Raw genomic sequence first — 22,249 nt, 5'->3', positions numbered from 1 at the left:
AATCAGCCCAATGACCCGAATGAACACCTAACCCGATCGGACACCTTGCACATGCCCAAAACTAACCATGTTGAGATTGTTACAAGACTCCTTAAAAGCTCTCATAACGGGATGCCTAGTGTAACAATATCAGTGAAATGAGAAATATGACTGCAATAGAAAGAATACAACCACCATAACACTAAATAGATATTTAATAGAATGATTCATTTGTACATTGAAGTAAAATGTGATGACAAGTACAAAATACTGTATATAGTGAAGATTTGAGACTGTATATAGCAAACAAAATGACATTTTCATAACATGCTAATCTTTGTGAAAATAATGCTCAGAGCTGGAGAGTTTAGGAGTAGGTACAGCAAAAAGAGGATTTGCTTTTTTCATCACAAGGCCAATTTTCTCAGAGAAATCAACCTGTGCTGTGTCATTTGGCAACTCCCAACGGAATGCATGCAGTAGCGAAGCCAATAAAAGCAAAGACATCCTCTCGGCAAGTGAAATTCCGGCACATATTCTCCTCCCAGACCCAAATGGCAGGTAATGAAAATGGTTGCCCATATAGTTGAGATTATCAGCAGCAGATCCACTTAAAAACCGCTCAGGTTTAAACACTAGAGGATCTTCCCAATACTTTGGGTCTCTGTGAATAGCATATACATTGACAAAGATGCTAGAACCTTTTGATATGCTAAATCCGCCAATAGTGGAAGGCTCACTTGGACAATGCGGAACGAGAAGAGGTAGAGATGGGTGCAAACGAAGCGTCTCCTTTAGAACTGCATTCAGATACTTTAATTTGGGCAAATGATCCTCATCAACTGTACTGTCCAATCCCACAACCTCGGTAAGTTCTTCTTGGACTTTCTCCAATACTTTCGGATGCTGCAGGATCTCCGCCATGCCCCACTCAACCGTAGCAGCTGTAGTATCTGTTCCCCCAATTACAGCATCCTAATGAAATAAAGATATTGAAGATAAATTACATGTTTCATATGAGATAGTTATATAGATTCATATAAATAAAGAAAAAGCATGCACACCAGTTTTAGCATCTTAAATAGCTAACATATGAAGTACTTCTATGTAGTTGTCATCTAAGTAGTACCCAAGAGTAAAGATCAAATTCTGTTTACACTCTAGAGGTGCTCATTCGGGTTATCGTGTTGATTTCGGGTTAGGTGTTTCACGTCGGTTCAGAATTGAGTTTTGTGTCCGCATTGATTTTTACATAATTTTAATTCATATTGAAGTCGGATTCGATTACAAGGTGGGGTAAATATCAGATCGTCGGGTCTATTTTGAACGGTTCTACTACACTCTGCGTTTTGTTTCTTGCACAAAAAAAAGAATTCTAGAAAATGAAAAAAGTATACATACCATGAGAATGGCCTTGACTTGAGGCAAGCTTAAGGATCTTGTAGGATCTTCACATTCGGTAAGTTGTAGGAGGAAACCTAGGAAGTCCTTTCGTTCAACGTCTTCTTCAGCATTACGACAATTGATGACTGAATCGAGGATCTTTTCGCACTGACTTGAGATAATCTTCATTTGGTGTGCTATTCCCTGTAAATCAAACCAAGCAAGAAATGGAAAAAGGTCTGAAATATTTGGTTTCCCCAAAAGTTCAAATAGTTCATTAACAACACCTCGAAACTCAGAATTAATGACAGAAGATGTATCTGCTTCAAGATTATCCCCCCATATCATGCTCATGGCTGCACTAATAAGAGTTAAGAAAACTATTGCACCTATATCAACCTGCTCACCGGCTTTCATATAGATTTCTTTTAACATCTTTTTCACATGTTGTATCCTAAGGCTATAACTAGCGTCAAGGCTGGTTCGACTCATCATCTCGCTTGCAAAAATTTTTCTCATCTTTCGCCATTCCTGGCCATAATCAGAGAACGCTATGTCGGTTGTACCAAACAGAAGACTTTTTAAAGCAATCGTGGGTAATCTGTTGGCAAACGCGGCATCTTGATCCCTAAGCACCTCTTTGGCAAGAGAAGGTGAGCTTACTACGATACACTCGTTCATTCCAAGCCAGATTCTGAAGATTGCGCCATATGAACTAGTCAATTCTTTGAAGCTTTGGTGGAGATTTGAACCTAAAAAGGGAAGGTATCCGACTATAGGTAGACCACACGGTCCAGGAGGCAGACGAAGGTTCATAGTATTGTTTTGTTTCTTAATCGAGAACATAAACCAGAAGATAACAAACAAGAGGACTAAGGTGATCAAGATGTGCCTAGAAGTAGCATCGGTTTTATTGGTACTCCACCACCATGACCAGAAGCCGGCTTCTTTATCAGGCCGCAAGCTACTCATCATGAACATGGAGTTTTGGTCACTATGTCTGTATGTGCTTAGGACAATAAGTAGGTTGCTGATACAAACAAGGAGGAGGCTGTTAATAATAGCAATTGGGAGGCTGCTGATAAAGCATTTATGTTGGGAAGGTTTATCCCACATCAACAAAATGAAGATGGTGTGCACACTTTATAAGTTATTGGAGTCCTTCCCATTGCCATATGATTTTTGGATGATATATATCTCCTTGGCTTATGAAGTGTGTGTGCCTCTTGACTTCCTGTTAAGATGCTAATATTGACAATAAATTCAACCTAATTTAACAAAGGTCAACAGCCCAACTAGTTATTAAATATGATGGAGATGATAACTTTCAAAGTCAAGACGTGAGACAAGTAATTTTTTAACTACCAACTTCTCATGTGAGATCAGAAATTATTAAGCGGAAGCTTCCTTCCTTTTGACTTATTTGATTTGATTCCTCTTTAAGCAATTTTCTAACTCTTGTACAGCTTTCAGTTCCTCAATACAGATCCATATAGCTAGTTCCTTTCATGGTTCAAGCATTTGGGCTATTTCGTCTTTCATCATTGCACTCTCCAATCCAAATGACGTTAGCATTTTCCATTTTGAGTGTCCTATTTTACGCAATTTTAGGCAATACAAAACTAATATGAATTACAACTGTGGAATAGGCTGCGGACCATTGGGTGCCCAAATATGCATGCTATAAACAGGACAGCCTTAAATGGTCCGGGCTTTAAACGGATCCTTATATACAAAAATTAAGCAGGTTAAAAAGGGTTGTACATGGGCCTTAACGAGCTTTTACTGTTATCATTATTTGCTTCAATTATGATACATTACTATAGATTTATAATCGTCAATAGTCTAATTATAACTAACAAAATCAAGTAATTAATTTATAAGATATTTTACTCAATTTGACATGTTTATTTGAATGAAAATTTAGAACAAAATTATAGAATAAAATCAAGTAATTAAGTTACCCATATAATATTACTACACATCTATTTTTAATCTTCCTTACTACACATGTTCAAGCATTAGGTCAGAATTAGAGATTGATAGAAATAAAGGTCTTGGAATAGTACAATAATAAGTATAATCCCCTGTTTATAGCTAAAAAAGAAGCCTAAAGTTGTAGATAAGATTTGGTTGATTCAGTTTTATTAAGTTTGCATTTGAACACATCTATGTAGGTCCCACTGGAGAAGCACATATAGTAGCACATGACAACACTTTCATTTTCAGGTAAATCAATTAAGAATAGCATATAGTGACTGATGGATATTTTCTGTGCAAAAATTGTGGCAGAATGAGAACCCTCCATAAAGGGCAAAAGGCAATCAAAATGAACCTTATCTAGCAAACACCCAAACACAAAGCACAACATGACAGATTGAAGAAAACTCGAATATCATTGATCAGGATTCAGCACAAGATGACAGATTGTTGGGTTTCATACAGTAAAAACAATTATATTTAACCCTGGAAATCGAAAGCATACCAGATATAAGCAGCAGTATCTATGTCCTGGGACCATTGAGTAAATTGTTTCTGACAGCAATAGAATGACTGCAAACTGAATAAGCATGATCAGCAAAGGCTTTACTGTGGAAATCATGTCGCTCCTGTTATTCCTCGCTCCAAATCGGGCTGTGCTTGACCACTCGAAAATGAGGTCTAACCATGGAAATCATGCCGTCTTGGGTCGTCTTTGTGCCGTGCTTATCATGCCTTGTGCCAAAACTGTGTCAAGTCGTGTCGTGCTGTTGCTGGTCGGCACTGCCGGCAAACCCACTTCCACCTTTAGGATGTGAAAATTTATCATACTATCACAATAATGCAAAATCTCAGATGATTTTACACTTCCGTTTCAGGATGCCCAAAATTGTTTTAAGAAATGGCTTTAGATTTTATTCTCAATCTATAAGTGGGTTGAGCTATTAAAGAAATGTAAGAAGAGGTTAGTGATGGCCACCAGGAACCGAACCGGTCCTGAACCACTTGACACCATCCCGGAACCGGAACCGGAACTCTGAAACCGTCAGAAAAACTGCTTGAACCGGACCAAAGAACCGCGGGCCGGTTCACCCGGACCACCGGTTCCAAGGAACCGGACCGGACAGGTTTACCTAGCCCAACGATTCTTTGGAATCGGAACAGTGACCGGACCCGGCCCAGCGGTTCTTTGGAACCGGCCGTTAACTAGCCGTTGGGATTTTTTGTATAAATACATCACATTTTCAATCATTTTCGTTCACAACTCATCTCTTCTCCTACTCTCTCTACTTAATTACTTAATTACGCAATTATTCTCTTAATTACATAATTACTTAATTACATAATTAGTCTTTTAATTATTTCTTAATTACATAATTAGTCTTTTAATTATTTATTTTATTTCTTAATTCCATTATTATTTCAATATTATCATGTCTTCATATTTTAAAAAGGCCTCCAAAAAAGGTACTAAAGTGGCAAAATCATTGGGAGGTTCTAACTCCAAAAGAAAGGCCACTTCAACTTCGTCGTTGTCAACAACACCTTCAGTTAATAATTATAAAATTGAACTAAATTATCCAAAAGGGTACGACCAAAAATTACACGATTATGCAGAAGAAGTGGAAAGAGAAATACAAATTGAAGAAGAAGAAGAACAAGAAGAGGAACCAACGACCCCTATTGAGATACATAGATCTCGACAGTCATCAACGAGATCATATGAAAAACAACTACAACAAAAACAACAACAACAACAACAACAAAGACAAGCTCGTGGTAAACGAGTCAATTTCCAAAGTGTCGGTTAATTTTATAATTTTATTCTTCAAATTGATTAAAATTTAAATTATTATTTATTTATATATTGTGGTATTTGAGTATGTCTTTATATTTAAATTTAGATGAAAATGAACCAGTAAGACAACCTTTTCCGGCAATGCCACCTCCTAGTGGTAGAGCTGTTTCACATGTGTGGTCGTATTTTACAAAAGAACCAACCGACAATTTGGATGTTTTCTTATGCACTTGTCAAATTTATGAAAGTCAAGGAGTAAATCCCTTAGTTTCATACAATTTCAGCAGAGGTAAATACTTTTTAAGTTTTTTATACATACATGATATTTATATTTCATAAATCAAGAATGTATTAAAAATTTATTTATTGTGTTTTATGAATACGTGTTAGGTGGTGGTACGAGATTTTTTAACAAACATTTGGCAAAGAAGCATGGAATCACAAAAGAAACTCATGTAGCAAGCGGCAGCGGGACCATAAGTGGAAGCCGACAGTGGGACATTCCCAGCTGAAGTATGTCTTTTAAATATAATCGTAATGATATGATTGATGAATTTTCTAAATATGTAATTTGTGATGAATCACCATTTAACCATGGTGAAAGTAGGGCATACGAGTATTACACTAGAAAAACTTTGCAACCACAATATAGAGTAATCCCTATGAACACTCTTAAACGACGCACAATAAAATTATATAAATCAAAGCGCTATGAATTAGTAGAAATGTTTAAATCTTTTAATGGTAAGGTTAGCATAACAACTGATATTTGCTCTGCTCCCCCACATTTAGAACCTTATATGTTTGTAACAGTACATTGGTAGATCAAAATTAAATTATTCAAAAAAGAATAATTGCTTTTAAGGTAATGCTCAAAAGATATACGGGTGAAAACATAAAATACAGATTAATAGAGATATGTAAAGAATAGAACTTGTTAGATAAGATAATTTGTTGTTCTACCGATAATGCAACTGCCAACATTAAATGCATCGAACTTTTGTATAACGAACTTGCTTTTAGTATTATCCTTGGTGGTAGATTATTACACGTACGTTGGTGTACTCATATAGTTAACTTATTTTGCCAAGCAGGTATTAGACAACTAAGTGATATATTAGATCCCATTAGAGACATAGTGAAGTGGCTTAGAGTTGGACAGGTAAAGAGAAGATATAAGCAATTATGTGACCATTATCAACTAAAAAAAGTGTATTGGTCATTAGATACTCCTACACGTTGGGGCTCAACCCATGATTTATTTTAAGAAGCTATTGCTTATCGTCCATTTATAACAAAACTGTATAGTGAGTGTACAGATAGTCATATAAGTGATAAAACATGGGAACTAGCTATAGGCGTACAGAAAATATTAGAAGCGTATGTCCACGCAACTAAGATTTTTTCATATGGAACCAAACGTCCACTTAGTAATAAGTGAATGTGTTACTATTTTTTTTATCATCTTTTTAAACATTCGCATGATGATACTAACATATATTTAAAGCCAATTCTTGCAGATATGATGGACAAGTGGACGACGTATTTTACTAATTTTCCTTTTATTTATGGAATTGCGAAAATTTTAGACCCATGTTATAAGACGAAAATCCTTACTAAAGTAATTGGATTTTACCACCAATCATTAGATCGCCCGCCTAGTGATGTATATAATTATGTTGGAAATTGTAAAAAACTTTTAGCAGAACTTTATAATTACTATGCTAGTGTATATAACCCAAGTCGCGATACGTTTAGGCGTGTTAATTTCTCGGCACGTCCGACTTATTATAATCCTGTAATAGCTAACATAATAAGCCAAGATGATAGTTTCGTATGACCATCTTCTTCCTCACCTTCCACTTCATAACATCACTTTGAAATTGACCAAGGTAGCCATAATATTTTAGAATGGTGGAAAGAAAAATCCATAAAATTTCCCAGATTATCAAGAATTGCAAAGGATATCCTTGCAATTCCTGCTTCTACGATTGCGTCAAAGTCTGCTTTTAGTGCAGGTAGAAGAGTTTTAGATGAAAAGAGATGTCGTCAAAGTCTGCTTCTACGTTTGCAAGAAAGATTGGGATCAAGCGGAGCTTCGAACACAAGGACTCTAGAATGATGATGATCAAAGCGATGATGATCCATGGATGATGATGGATACATCTGCATCATCGTCAGGAGGAAAGTCAGCGGAAGCATCTAACCAACAAGATGATGATGACGAAGACGAATAGGATCAATCGGACAACGATCAATCAACATTCAACAACTACAAATAAAATGTATGACAAAGAACGACGTGGGCTTTGATTCCTTCGGGATACGTAGACAACTTAGTATTCCTTCGGGTACTAGGTTCAAGTCCATTTTCTCCCTCTTTTTTTATTAATCATCTTTATAGTTTCTTATTAATTTATTTTTTTCATTCTTTTTAGTGAATATTTTAATAACGATGACAAGCAATGAATTTTGCTAATAATCAAGTAATCATCAAAGGTACGTCCGCATTATTATAGTATTTTTATATTATATTTAAAGGAAAAATAAGAATGGAACCAATGTTTCGACCCGCCCGACCCGCGAGTTGGGACCGCCAGAACCGCCAAGGAACCGTTTGGAACCGCCCGGAACTGGAACTGGAACCGGAACGTTTGAATCAGATTCCACATGGAACCGAAACCAGATGGAACCGAAACGGAACCGGCCCAACCCGGACCGTGGCCATCTCTAGAAGAGGTGTTAGGAGTTTTATTTTAATACTGCAAGTGCACGGTTGTTGTAGCACAATTATGGGTCGAACACGAGGAGACTTTGTTTCAAGAATAATTTGGTTAATCAATCGCTATTGAATGACCAAATAAAGATGAGTTTTTAACTAAACTAAATTGCGACGAAATGAAAATGACACGATTCAATAAGATAAAAGCCTAGGGCAATGTCGATCACCTCTAACATGCGTAGGACTAGACAATTAAGTTTATCGTAGGTTATGTTATCTAGGTTTTAGGTGAAGAGTTAATTATTTCTTTTCGGGATGCTAATCAATTAATCGTGGATTGAAAAACGTTTTTTTTATCAACTTTCGTAATTTTGATTAAATCAACCTTTAACAAGACCAATTAACAACCAATTCTTAACTTTCATTATTTCGAATGGCGATAAAAGAATTTAATTTGTTTTGCATGTTGTCATTTAGAGCGTATAATGGTCATCGGAAATGATAATTAATTAAATCAAATAAATAATTCATTAATTAAGTTAAATATCCAATATTGCAAAATTCTTGTTTTGAGCAAACGTACTTTTGCGGATCGCGAAAAGACTTACGGATCGCGAGATTTCAAGACAAAGTTTCTGTTTTGAAAATTGATCCGGTCGCAGCGCGCGACTTTCGCACTGGTTTTTGCAATGTTCGTTTTATTCGGTTTTGTTAGTTATGCTATAACTACCTACTGTTAATATGGTTATATTAACTGAATATATTAGGATGGATTGATTTATGATCCACATTGATTCTTGAATCGATGTTGCGGTTCATGAAGTGGCATATTACTTCATGAATGGTTTATATAACTTTATTTTATATGTTTAATTATTAATTTAAAGTCACAATATACAACATTGCACTTAAGACTAATACACATTTCTACCTCAACTTTCACATTTCGGAATATGAAAAACATAAAAGACTTTAACTTAAGTGGATTATAGCATATTCAATCATCCCTAAACAACAACCAACAAGTTCCTCAATAAACTAATCTATATACATATTAGGGTTCATGTCAAACCAAAGAAAGAAAACTACTCACTAATCATATTCATAAAAGCAATAAAATTAATTAAACAAACATAAGCAACAATATTAAACATAATTAAAGAATTAGAGGAGCATCAATACCTTAACAATGGAGGACGATGATGAACGAAAACCATAAACTTGCAATTGAGAAACTTGAATGGAGAAACAAAGTCTAACAATGGAAAAAGATTCAAATTGCATAAAGACTAAAGACAATAATTAAAGTTAATACAGATTAACAAAGTAATTAACCAAAGACTAAAATAAAATTCTGAATATCTTAAACTAAAACCATCGAAATGCATAAAAAATATGGAATCCTCCACTAAACTAATGAAAACCAAATAAATCTGACAACCTCCACTCACTTTCTCCAAGAAAACTGAATTTCAGTATTTATATCATGCAAGTTAGAAGAATCGAAGGATGAATCAGTTGAGCAGTTGCTGGGCAAACTTCGACCGAATCTGGGAAGTCTTCGACCCAAATTTTCAAGTCTCGACCAAGCTTCGTCCAGCAGATTCCAGAAATTTGGTTTCAAGTCCAATTTCGACCGAATCGCCTAAGTCTCGATCGAGACTATCTTCAGCACGTGTCAGAATTTCGGTGCAGCCGAGGGTTCAATTTGGCTTCGACCGAATCATTGTTACCTGGAACGATATACAGTTTGGAACGGGGAACAGGAATGGGAACAGGAAAGAGAATGCAACCAAAATTGGCTTGGAAACAATTGGGTACAAGACACATTATGTATAAAAAAATATATTTGAAAAAAATTAAATTAAAATGATTATTATGCTTTAAGAAATTATTTCCAAGTGCAATTTTTTTAGATTTCTAGGTTTTATCTCTTTTTTTCCTACTTTTTTTTGTTTAATTTGTAAATGAAGGTCAAAATACCATTTAAAAAAGGTCTTTTAAACTGGAACGTCATCTTGAGCGATTTGGGTTGTGTTTCGTGGTGATTGGGGACGGACGTTCCTGAATCGCGAAACGTGGCTATGTTCCACGTTCCATTTAACTATGTATCGAATCCTCCAAATCTCGACTGGAACTATAGCAAAACAGCCCAGAGCTTGTATTGCGCATGGCTTTAGCCGAAGCTATGATAATCTTGAGTCTTGACTGAAGCTTGGTACAAAATACTCCAAATGACTTCGGCTCCATCAAATGATTGTCAAACCCTCTTCATATCCATAAAATATCTCCTTGAGCACAAAATGATGCCTATACGTGTGATAATGTATTCATGAAACTCGGTAGACATGGCTGAGAATCGAGATGGCTAGAAACTCGCTTAAATACACTCGAACATGGAATGATAAAGCACAAAAAGGCATGTAACGAAAAATGAATTGAAAATAGCGAATCTCTACCACTTTAAACCTCAAAACGCTAATTAAAGTTCTTGATAAACCACAAAGAAGAAGCAATAAGTGTAAAATACTACACTTACCAAGAGGTATTCGTAAAGAGACACATTGACATAATCGAGAGATTTAAGATCAATCTACAAGGTAAAACATAGTCAAGTAAAATCTTGTTTAATTCGTCCCAATACTGATTTTATTAATATCAACTTTTTTACAAAATAAAATGAGACTTTTGATTAGAATAGGAAGGATTATGATTTAACAAATACATAATAAGTGCGTCTTCTACAGTCTAAGAATAAGAACAATATAATGAAAAGAGCTACCTATTCATACAAAGCTGCACTTGATAACCTGCGCTCAGGTATCAGTATGAGCGGAGTCTTCTTGCTCAAAACGATCCCAAACTTCTCATGAACATCTGAACTTTCTCCCTCGAGAAATTTCCAATCGAAAAGATGTAACAGCGAGGCAAGTGAATACAACACCATTCTCTCAGCCATTGTTATTCCGGCACAAATCCTTCTGCCCGAGCCAAAGGGAAGGTAATTGAAGTCGTTTCCCTTGAAATCAAACTTAGCATTCAGAAACCTTTCTGGGTCAAATTCTAATGGGTTACTCCATACCGAAGGGTCCCGATGGATAGCCCATACGTTTACAAAGACCTGAGAACCTTTGGGAATGGTATAGCCCCCAACAATGCAAGACTCACTCGGGCAATGAGGGACTAGCAGGGGGACTACAGGGTGCAAACGCAGCGCTTCTTTCATTACAGCTAGCAAGTAAGGGAGTTTGTAGATGTGATGCTCCTCTACGATGCTGTCCCTACCGACTACTTCGTCGAGCTCTTGCTGAATCCTTTTTAGCACCTTAGTGTTTTTCAAAATTTCTGCCATTGCAAGTTCAACTGTGTTTGAGGTCGTGTCAGTTGCTCCTACCACCATATCCTGCCCATAACAATTTACTGATACTTCTATCGAACAATTTATAAGTTTAACATTAGATAATCCACTACAAAATTATAGAAATCTCACCATGAGCAATGCTTTCAGATTAGACATGGAAAATGGAACTTTTGCAATAGCTTCATCCTCATAATCATCCTTAATTTGCAACAAAGTATCTAGAAAATCCTTTTGAGTCCTCTTCCTGTCGTCTCTTTCGCCACCATTCCTCGACTTTTGATCAATCACCTTCACAAAAATCTCATCCAACCACTTGACACACCTGCTCATCCTCTTTGCTACTCCTTGGAAATCAAACCAAGCCAAACATGGAAAGAAATCTGACAAATTTGGAACACCCAATAAACTAGTGAACTCTGTTACCGCTACACGAAACTCCAACCCAATATTCTTTCTCTCCTCGGCTTCCATCACTGTCCCTCCCCACAACATCTCTGTCACGACCCTCATCACCATCAAAAACACTTCCTCCCCAATATTGACAGTAGCTTTCCCTGCTTTCTTTGACAATCCCCGAATCATCTGCTGGATTTCTTGCCTGCGAATTCCATGGACAGCATCCAGTGTGGCGGTGCCAAGCATCCCTCTTATACAAATCTTCCTCAGCAGTCGCCATACTGCACCATAGGGAGACCACACTATGTTGGCTCCACCATACGTGGCGACTCTCCCAGCAATGGGCACGTCACGGTTGGAAAAAACAAGGTCATGGTCTTTGAGCACCTCCTTGGCATGTATAGCCGATGAGATAACCACACAAAGCTTAGTTCCAAGCCGGAGAGAGTATATGGGCCCGTGAACTTTGGACAAGTTGGTGAAGTAGGTATGGAGTTCTGGGTCTAGAGAGAAGAGGTTGCCAAATATGGGGAGGCCCGATGGGCCTGGTGGCGTAGGTGGTTGTTGGCGGTTTCGGTTTCTTTTGAGAAGGAAGATAGCCCAGATTAAGGCAAGGAGGGTAAGGAACTGAATTTCCCAGGTTTCTAAATACATGATGGACTCACTATTGTTTTAAAATTTTGTAATGGCTTCAAGCAGAAAAGCTTCAGTTTATGGAGGATTGTACACTACTTATCATTCTCTGCCTAAAAATTGATGCATATAGAAACAGAAAATGCACTGATTGCTGATGCCTTAAGTACATGAGCAGCTAAACATGTGCCTGATTACTAATTGAGTGGAAATAGTAGACTCCTATGCCTTTGTCAAGTAGTCAAGCAAGAATGACCTCAGAAAATTACTAAAAAACAAAAAATATATAAATAGACTAATTTACCCTGCAAAAATATGTCAAGAATGTGTGGTTTTTGACGAATTACAATTTAAAAATCTTCGTTAAGCTATCAAGCAATAATGTCATTCAAAGGAAGGCTCGTTTAGGAACAACATCACAAAAACCGTATTGAACATATAGACAAAATATTAAATTTGGTAAACTAATATTACCTCCGAGGCTTCTACTAGTTACGGGAAGCTAGTTAAGGATAAGCCTGCACACATAGATAATACTTGCTGGAATCGCACCAACGGAAAATTCCAAATTTGAGATGATGAACGAAGAACAATCATAGCTCCGCACAAATGGATCATACTGTCAGACATGGATCAGTTGGTGTTTAATCTTTAATCCTGATAAAGTAACACATAAAATGTGCTTCAACTCACTTTAAGGTTATAAGCGGACCTTGCAACAAAGATCTTTAGAAAACAAAATAGGAGAAAATGAAGCTTGCATCAACTATATCAACTACCTCATCAATCTAATATATGTTCAGATCTAAATATGTATACCTTGAAAACAAAACACCTGTAGAGAGTGTCTAAAACAACAGCATATTTGTGTAGCAAAAGATATGCATCAAAGCTAGAATAACTGAGCACCTCAAAATATTTCCTTGTCTTTCATTTTAGGTGCAATATAGGAAAAAGTAATATCTATCATCTCTAGAGGTGTTCATCCGGGTCATCGGGTTGATTTTGGGTTAGGTGTTTCGGGTCAGTTTGAAATTGAGTTTGTGTCCATATTGATTTTGCATAGTTGTGAATCTTTTTTAAGTCAGGACAAATTGGGTTCAGTTACACAGTTGGATAAATTTCGGATCATCGAGTAGAACTCCTCTAATGATCTCAAACGAAAGTCTCTTGGTAGCAATAACAATAGCTATATGGATAGCAAACAATACAAAATCCTTGCCAAATCTTTGACTAGAGATGGTAAGGCAACTATAATGTATGATTCAGTGAATTTTATTCCAGGCATAAAGGTGTCGAATAGCTCAGAATTGAACTTGTAACTATGATATCGTACTTTACATGTGTATAACAAATTAACAATGACAAGAAAAACAGATACATCAGATGTTTTACTGTTAACTTACACCCAACAACCAGCTTTGCTTAAAATTGTAAGCATTTATGTCTTTTTTGCTTACCAACAGCTATATAAAGACTAGTAAATCTTCTGAAGCAAGAAACCAAGCTAAAGAACAGAATAATGAGAAAAGCTTACTTATCATACATATCTGCACTAGATAGCCTGCAATGCGGAATAACTAAAAGAGGCGTTTTCTTGCTCAAGACAATCCCAAACTTCTCTTGAAGATCTAATTCCTCTCCCTCCGGAAGTTTCCAATCAAAAGAATGTAACAATGAAGCCAGTGAATACAACACCATTCTCTCGGCCATTGCTATTCCGACACAAATCCTTCTGCCCGAGCTAAAGGGAAAGTAACTGAAGTCATTCCCACTGAAGTCAAACTTCGCATTCAGGAACCTGTCTGGATCAAATTCCAATGGGTTGCTCCATATTGAAGGGTCTCGATGGATAGCCCATACGTTTACAAAGACCCGGGAACCCTTGGGAATGGTATAACCCCCGATAATGCAAGACTCACTTGGGCAATGAGGGACTAGGAGGGGCAGTACAGGGTGTAAACGTAGCGCTTCTTTCATCACGGCTAGTAGGTAAGGGAGTTTGAAGGTGTGATGCTCCTCCACTACGTTATCTCTGCCAACGACTGAATCCAGCTCTTGTTGAATGTTTTTCAACACCTCTGGTTTGTTTAGAATTTCCGCCATTGCAAGTTCAACGGTGTTCGAAGTAGTGTCGGTTCCTCCAACCACCATATCCTGTACATTTTTTTAATTGTATTGATACACCCATAAATCCTTATTAATAGAGGTCCAAAGCTTCAAATTAAATCACTACAGAGAGAAAAGCATTTACTTTCAAGGTTCAACTCAAGTTCAAACAAAATTTGTAGCTTATCAAAGATTACACATCCCAGCAATTCTAAAGAATGTCACCAAGAGAACATAGAAAAGCATCAATTTCCTAGTTTATCTATTCCAAACTTATGCAATATCCCTTTTATTTTATACTTAGGATTAATTAATTACTAAAAAAATGTTACATTCATTTAAAGCATTTTGGTTGAATTTATTCTTTTAGCATTGTAACATAAGTTCGTCTCAAATTTTATTTCAAGTGAAATAATTAACATAAGTCGTCAGCTCTAGATTATGTTATATGTAGTATACCAAATTTGATGTAACAAATTGAATATGAATTATAAAGCAAAATAAATTGCTTAATTCACAAAACACACCTCTTAATTCTATTCAAATCTCATATTTGATTTTCCATGCTTACCGATGCAAAATCTTCTTATACAACCGTCTCATTTATTTTTAGGCCCATAGCCAAAACAATAAAAACCCTAATAAATAATATGATACTTATTTTATACGGTTAATATCTTAACTACTTTATAAAACCATTAATCACGCATATTACTTTGTATGTTAACAACACACTTTGTTCTTGCTAATTAACAGCCATACAACCATATTATCTTTAGTCGGGTAAAAATTATAAAAATTAATATTAATAAAATTAAGATTAAGATAAATATTTTATAAAATGTGAATAAAATATAAACTAAAAGCCATTGATAATAACCTACAAAAAGGGAGGTGTACCAAGAACAAATAAAAAGCATACCATTAGCAAAGCTTTAAGATGTGTCATTGAAAATGAAACCTTATCACTACCTTCACCTTCAAAATCATCCTTCATTTGTAGCAAAACCTCCAAGAAATCCTTCTTACTCTCACCACCATTTCTCAATCTTTGTTCAATCACCTTCTCAAAAATACCATCCAACCATTTTGCACATTTCTTCATCCTTTTCTCCACCCCTTGCAAATCAAACCGCTCCAAACCCGGGAAAAAATCCGATAAATTCGGTACACTCAATAAACCTGTTAATTCCGACACCGCAGCCCGAAACTCCGACCCGATATTTTCTCTCTCCTCCTCAGCTACCACCGATCCTCCCCACAACATCCCCGTCACCACCTTCATTACCACCAAAAACATTTCTTCCCCAATATTAACCACCGTTTTATCCGTTTTCTCTGACAACCCATGGATCATACGCCGGATCTCCTGCCTACGGAGTCCATAAACGGCATCCAATGTAGCAGGACTGAGTAATTCTCTTACACAGACTTTCCTCAGTAACCTCCACGTGGCACCATATGGGGACCACACTATGTCTAACCCATCATACGTGGCGACTCTTCCAGCAGCGGGTACGTCACGGTTGGCAAAGATGGTGTCATGGTCTTTGAGAACTTCTCTGGCGTGAGTAGCGGAGGAGATGACGATCCCGAGCTTGTTGCCAAGCTGGAGAGAATAAATTGGGCCGTAAGTTTGGGCCCATGAAGTAAAATAGGTATGGAGTTCGGGGTCCAGTGAAAGAAGGTTTCCGAGTATGGGGAGTCCTTTAGGGCCTGGTGGGCCTGGTGGTTGTAGGCGGTTTTGTTTTCTGGTTAGAAAAAAGATGGTGCAGGATATGGTGAAGAGAGTGAGGATGGGAATTAGCCAAGCTTCTAAAATCATGGTGGTGTTTTTTTTTGTTGGCAGAAAAAAAGTTTGTAGAACAGTAGATTTACCATTTTTGGACAAATTTATAAAGTTTCATATAATTATTGAGTGTTTTTTATTTTATTTTATTTTTTTTTGAAAATGAAGAGGTCTTTGATTTGTTAAGATCTTGTTATGAAATTTTTTATCTATCTTGAAGTTAATTTTTGTTCTTATTTGAGTTTAATCATCATCTATTCTAATGTTATTTTTTGTTCTGATTTGGGTTTGATCTATTGAGTTATGATTTTTTAAATCGAGTTTAAAGTTAATTTTTTGATTTACTCATCTGTTATGTTTTTTTTATTTATTGCTTGCATTTTTCCCAATTTATTTTTGATTTTTTGTTCAGTTTTAATCACTTTCTCTGATTTTGTTCAGTTTTAATCACTTAATTCTTCCCTAAAAAAACAAAATCACTTGATTCTGATTTTGTTTTGGTATTATCAAGTTTTAATCACTTGATTAAGATTTTGTTCAATTTTTATTAGAATGAAAATGAAGGGTGAAGTAGTCTTTGAAAAGGTAGGTTTTCTTTTCTTAATCTCTGTGCCAAGAGTAGATGTAGCAATAATATCAGAACAAAGGAAGTAGCTAGTTAAGAAGATATTTACTATTAAAAGGTCGTTTGGATTGAGAATAAATATTAAATTGGATAAATAAAAGTCAAATTAGAAAATAAAATTAATTAGATAGATGATTAAAGAAAATTATTTGTTAGAGAGGTTGAAGAATTAATTATAAGATAATGAAATAAAGAAAATAGCAATTAATTCTCTTATTTTAGGTATAAATTAATCCTAGGAGAGGGAGGGAGAATTCTTCACCTTATGAGGGATATCAACCTCTTTTTTTATTCATCTGTTTTATTTACTCCTATTCTACCTCTATCACAATTATTTCAATAACTTTATTTGCTTCTCTAAATACCTTTGATATATAAGTTTGACTTTTAACCCCTTAAATATTTACTGTCAATCCATGCGACCCTTAAAAACTTTTACTGTGTGACAAAAAAATAAAAAAAGCTACTTGCCAAACACACGAGATGGGTTGAATTGGGTTTCCATGCAATTGACACCTTTTCTAGGTAGAACTTATGTGTGGCATGACTATGAGATGCTTTTACCGAGAAACACGTCTTATACATGAAAAATTAGCCATTTTCAAACACATTATAAAATATGAACTCTTTGTTTTGTGTCAAATTTCCTTCCTTCATTTCCATGCTAAATTGCTAACCCATATGAAGGAACCAATGTCATCCTATTTTGAGAATTTTTGAAATTCTTAAGTGAAAAAAAAAATTAATTAAATAAACTAACTTTCAAACAATTTCCAAAAGTAAGCGTCCGTACCCCAAAGCTGTGCTTTGGAGCTGTTCGCAGTTAGTAACTGCGAACAGCATATAAGACAAACTAGCTAAGTAAATTTTTTTTTTCCTTTATTTTTGAGTTGTTTGTTGTTGTAATTGCACTAGAGACATTAGAATAGGTAATTACAAGTCGATGTATCTTTAAGGCGGCATGATTCATCGCCAAAACTCCGATCATTCATAAGTCAATTGAAATATATATGCAACAAAATATATACAAATGTTTGAAATATACAAGTCAATTAAAATATATATATATATGTACATAGTCGATCCAAATACACAAAAGGTAATCGTTAACGCTCATGAACCCTCATCTACCCTATCCAACTGGGTTGGTCTCCTTCGCCTCCTACGATAGAAAGAGGCGTTCGCGTGACGCTCTGGCAGTGGAGGGGACTGGTACTGTGATGGTTGTGATGGCCCAGCCTGTGAGGTCCCCGCAGCGTCAACGGGATATGAATGATCCATCTCCTCCAAATGGTAGTCATAAGAAGGAGAGCATGCCATGTGCGTATGGGAGGTAGTCGGTGAGTGATGTGCAGCGACTTCCGGTATGAAGTGCTGGAACTGCGAGCCGAAGAGCATGCCATGTGCAATCTCCCTCACCGGCTCCTCCTGGCTGTACCGCATCACGTTTGCCGCACCTTGTGCCTGCAATTAATATTTAGAAAATGTAACATTTTATTATTTAATTGGCAACTTAATCAAATAAATACAAATGAAGACTTACAAATTGGGTCATCTCAGGCGCAGCAGGTGCGTAATGTGCTGCTTCCAAGAGGGCACGTGGTGTCATTCATCGGCGCGTGATGGAGAGGAACCACGGCATATAGTCAGGTGTGGCACCCGTATGTAATTAGGTGCACGTGACAACATCGATTGGCGCACCTTGTGCCAGCAGCTCAAGTCTATGATCCCAACGAGCGATGTGGCACCCGTTGATCTCCATCCAGTTTGCCCCAGCTTGATTTCTTCGCGAAATTAGGTGCAGCTGGGGTTCAGTGTCACAAGGCGGTGGAATGCCCTGTACCAACCCATATTGGCGCATTACGCACTCTGGCAGATGTACTTCAACAGTGTCGAAGCATATGAGTGGCACAGAAGCCCTCCACGCCCCGGAATGAATCCCCGAGTGTTCGGGTACAGCTGCGTAGGCTTCCGCTGGGTATGGGTCCCACAAAAACTAAAATACATGTTATGAAAAAGGTAAGTGATATGTTGATTAAATTGTACTAATGTTAATGAGTACTGAAATGTTTACCTGGTTGGGTCGTAGGAGGTCTAATTGATCTCGGTAGAATCCTAGACCGCTGCCGGTGTGCTTGCGCGTCCGGCGGGCAAAATTCCACCTCGAACCGTACGGAACATCGGGGGCTGGCTGTGGTGGAGGAGCAGTATCACCACGACCAACGGTTCTATAAGGTTGGCCGATAAGAATATGCTCCCACGCCCACAGCTAACGATCGCAAATGTAATTAGTATGTAATTAATCAAATGTTGATGAGAATTAAATGTTATTGTTATTACCTGTAATATGACTAGTGTAACTGCAATCTCTTTGACGTTCTTATGGGCAGCACCACAAAGCCTCCTGTACAAGTATGCTAGGGCTGCGGAGCCCCAGCTATACTCGGCGATGTGCTACCACGGGTCGTCAAGTAATGTTAAGTATAGGAGCTGTATTTGGTTGCTTGTTTTATCGGCAAACAACACAGCACCTATCAAATATAGGATGTACGCCTTGGCGTACCTCGAAATGGTGCCCTCATCAGCATCTCCGGGGAGTTGTGAGAAGGTCTGAACCAACCATGTGCATCGCAAACCACTCCCCCTGATCACTTCCGGTGGAGGGCGCTCTCCCAAAATGCGATGCACCATGTCACGCCAGCCTGATAGCTGGCGTCCGCCTGTACAAACGGCACGTCCCTCTATGGGAAGCCGCGTTAGTAAGGCTACATCAAGCAATGTGATGGTAGCCTCACCTAGAGGGAGATGAAATGTATGCGTCTCCTGACGCCATCTCTCGACCAGTGCCGTGATAATGGCACGGTCAACTCTACCGTATGCTACGAGGTGAAAGTCGTATAACCTCGTTAGCTCTAAGTATGGGATGATCCTATCATCGATCACCCATGGAACAGAATCTGGATGCCTGGTGCCCAGCGTTTCCGCATCAGACACCTAAGAATATTGAAATATAAATAAGTTACTTGTATGTACGCAATAGTAAAATGTAAATCATAACTATCGTAAACTAACCTGGGCATCCCAAAGAGGAGTACTCCTGTGCTCATGCTGCATGGTTAACACACTAGGGTCTACGGGTCCTGGAGCTGCTAGATCCATCTCCTGTACTCCTGTGTTCGAGTTAGTTTTAGTTAATATTACTATTATGTTCGTATGACCTCTTATCGATCATGGGCATGAAGTAATGTTCGTATGTACTTGCATAACTTTGACTAGTAATGTTCAAATCCATGTTCGAATTGCAAGCAAACAACTTACGTCTTCCCCCAACATAATGAACTTTGCCATTATTTTCTCTAATACAACCATTCCAACAACATACTATAGTGACGCGAAATGATGCCATTTTCTACATTAATACAAAGAAAATCAACATCAACATCAACTCATGTCCATACAAGTACATAATATTCATTTGACTATAATCTTTTTTGGTCTACAAATTATTCAAATCCATAATGTAGCCAAGTTCATACATATATAATACACATAATCCAAATAATAAATCAATTCATAAGTTCACAAATAACATTTCTAATACCAACATCAACATCAACATTTTCTAATAATATTCAAATAATACAACAACATTACTTCAAAATCCAACATAAAGCTATAAAAACAATTAGAAATTACCTTCAATGCTTATGGATGATTAAGATTAGTCTTGATTTAACCACTACAAACCTACATTTGAATAAATAAACAATTTTGATTAAAACCCTAAAATCCAAATATACACCAAAAAAACATAAAAAAATTTACCTTTGCGCAAGCTATAGTATCCCACACTAATTTTGAAGTGCCAAATTGAAAGAGGATTGCACGATTTGATGGAATGAATTAATGGTTTTAGAGGGAGAAGGTGGAAATGTCGAGTGAAGTGGGTTTTTGAATTGGGATTTTGCGAAAAACAGAAACTGATCTGATTTTGTAGATCAGGTCTGTTCGCAGTTAGTAACTGCGAACAGCTAGTTTGTCTTATATGCTGTTCGCAGTTACTAACTGCGAACAGCTCCAAAGCACAGCTTTGGGGTACGGACGCTTACTTTTGGAAATTGTTTGAAAGTTAGTTTACTTAATTAATTTTTTTTTTTTCACTTAAGAATTTCAAAAATTCCTATTTTGAAGTCCAACGTGATGATGGCCCAACTTTGCCTTTAGAGCTGGACCCGAAAACTTTAGAAATTTCCACATATCAATATAATGAATAAGCTGAAGTAATTATACAATCATTATACAATATAATAAAAGAGTTGAAAAATGATAAATGACAAACTCATATAACTTTGCTTGTAGAGCTGAACCCGAAAATCTTAGAAGACAAATGAATTTCCCAACTCCGATCAAAAAAATTCCAGAGTAAGAGACACCTTTGTTGGTGTTTAACTTACCCAATTACACATTCCTACCATCTCCAAACCTCCTAATAATCATCAATATTGCAATTATTATATTATCATTATTTGATATGTCTCCGCAACTGACTTGAGCGTCGAAAGGGCTTTCTGAGAGATCGCCCCTCGGACAAGGCTAACATGTTGTGGTGCAAGCATTGCAGTTACAGCTACGGAAGGATTACGTCATTATTCAAGATCGTTGACAATTGACATCCATAACGCTTCATCTTCAGATATCTTTAAAGTCCTTTATACTTCCAGTTTCATTACCGAAACAACTTGGATTATATTTTATTGTATACATCTCCCATTGCTAGATCCATGCATGAACCATGAAATAGAAGCCACTAGATTTTAGTTATCTTTACATGAGAAAATCAGTGGATTTAATTAGTAAACGAATGAATCTAATCATATCAAACCTTTAAGCCAAGAATATACACCTGGTAGATAATCCAAAATTTTATTGTATACAAATTGTATGAAAACATAATATATTCTTAATCTTTTACTTAAATTGGATTCTTATATCTTATATTTAAAATTGATAAGATAATCCAAAATTTTATTGTATACAAATTGTATGAAAACATAATATATTCTTAATCTTTTACTTAAATTGGATTCTTATATCTTATATTTAAAATTGGTAAGAGTATATAACATTTTTTAAAATCTAAACTATTATTATTATATATATATATATATATTATATATACATATGTATATTATATATATATATATATATATATATATATATATATATATATATATATATATATATATATATATATATATATATATATACACACACACACACACACACACGCACACACGCGTGCCTAAGAAAAGGAAAAATCATCAAATTGCCTTCTTTTGTTGACCCCCATTTGAAGAGGGTAGAAGGTGTGATACAATCTTAAACTTCTCCCTTGACTTCTTCACCTTAGTCAACCTTTATCATTTCGAGTTTGGGGTGACATTTTTCCATCACTGGTTCTTGGAGCTGGTTAT

General features: G+C 36.5%; 4 protein-coding genes across 5 annotated transcripts; 1 reads left to right on the top strand and 3 right to left on the bottom strand.

The window, feature by feature from the left end:
- Positions 1-165: 165 nt before the first annotated feature.
- On the bottom strand, positions 166-3,218 carry LOC130800054 (flavonoid 3'-monooxygenase-like). Its single transcript, XM_057663398.1, has 2 exons — positions 1,381-3,218; positions 166-954 (listed from the first exon to the last, which is right to left on the bottom strand). Exons 1-2 carry the CDS (start codon positions 2,476-2,478, stop codon positions 310-312), a joined length of 1,743 nt encoding a protein of 580 aa, XP_057519381.1. The 5' UTR covers positions 2,479-3,218; the 3' UTR covers positions 166-309.
- Positions 3,219-3,374: 156 nt separating this feature from the next.
- Positions 3,375-7,506, top strand: LOC130800056 (RNA polymerase II degradation factor 1-like). Its single transcript, XM_057663401.1, has 4 exons — positions 3,375-5,121; positions 5,247-5,429; positions 5,531-5,653; positions 7,159-7,506. Exons 1-3 carry the CDS (start codon positions 4,776-4,778, stop codon positions 5,650-5,652), a joined length of 651 nt encoding a protein of 216 aa, XP_057519384.1. The 5' UTR covers positions 3,375-4,775; the 3' UTR covers position 5,653; positions 7,159-7,506.
- Positions 7,507-10,483: 2,977 nt separating this feature from the next.
- Positions 10,484-12,273, bottom strand: LOC130800055 (flavonoid 3'-monooxygenase CYP75B137-like). The gene is made up of 2 exons (XM_057663400.1): positions 11,353-12,273; positions 10,484-11,265 (listed from the first exon to the last, which is right to left on the bottom strand). Exons 1-2 carry the CDS (start codon positions 12,271-12,273, stop codon positions 10,645-10,647), a joined length of 1,542 nt encoding a protein of 513 aa, XP_057519383.1. The 3' UTR covers positions 10,484-10,644.
- Positions 11,756-16,379, bottom strand: LOC130800053 (flavonoid 3'-monooxygenase CYP75B137-like). 2 transcript variants are annotated; one of them, XM_057663397.1, is made up of 3 exons: positions 15,284-16,376; positions 13,790-14,409; positions 11,756-12,909 (listed from the first exon to the last, which is right to left on the bottom strand). In XM_057663397.1, the coding sequence occupies exons 1-3, from the start codon at positions 16,184-16,186 to the stop codon at positions 12,897-12,899; spliced, it is 1,536 nt and encodes a 511-aa protein (XP_057519380.1). In that variant the 5' UTR covers positions 16,187-16,376; the 3' UTR covers positions 11,756-12,896. The 2 variants fall into 2 exon arrangements, with proteins under 2 accessions (XP_057519380.1, XP_057519379.1); XM_057663396.1 differs by having other exon boundaries at positions 12,736-12,871; positions 15,284-16,379.
- Between the last annotated feature and the right edge of the window lie 5,870 nt (positions 16,380-22,249).

Source organism: Amaranthus tricolor, chromosome 14 (assembly GCF_026212465.1).
Source record: "Amaranthus tricolor cultivar Red isolate AtriRed21 chromosome 14, ASM2621246v1, whole genome shotgun sequence".
Taxonomy (NCBI): Eukaryota; Viridiplantae; Streptophyta; class Magnoliopsida; order Caryophyllales; family Amaranthaceae; genus Amaranthus; species Amaranthus tricolor.
Note: the sequence above shows the minus strand (reverse complement) of the source record. Positions and strands in the feature narration are given on the sequence as shown.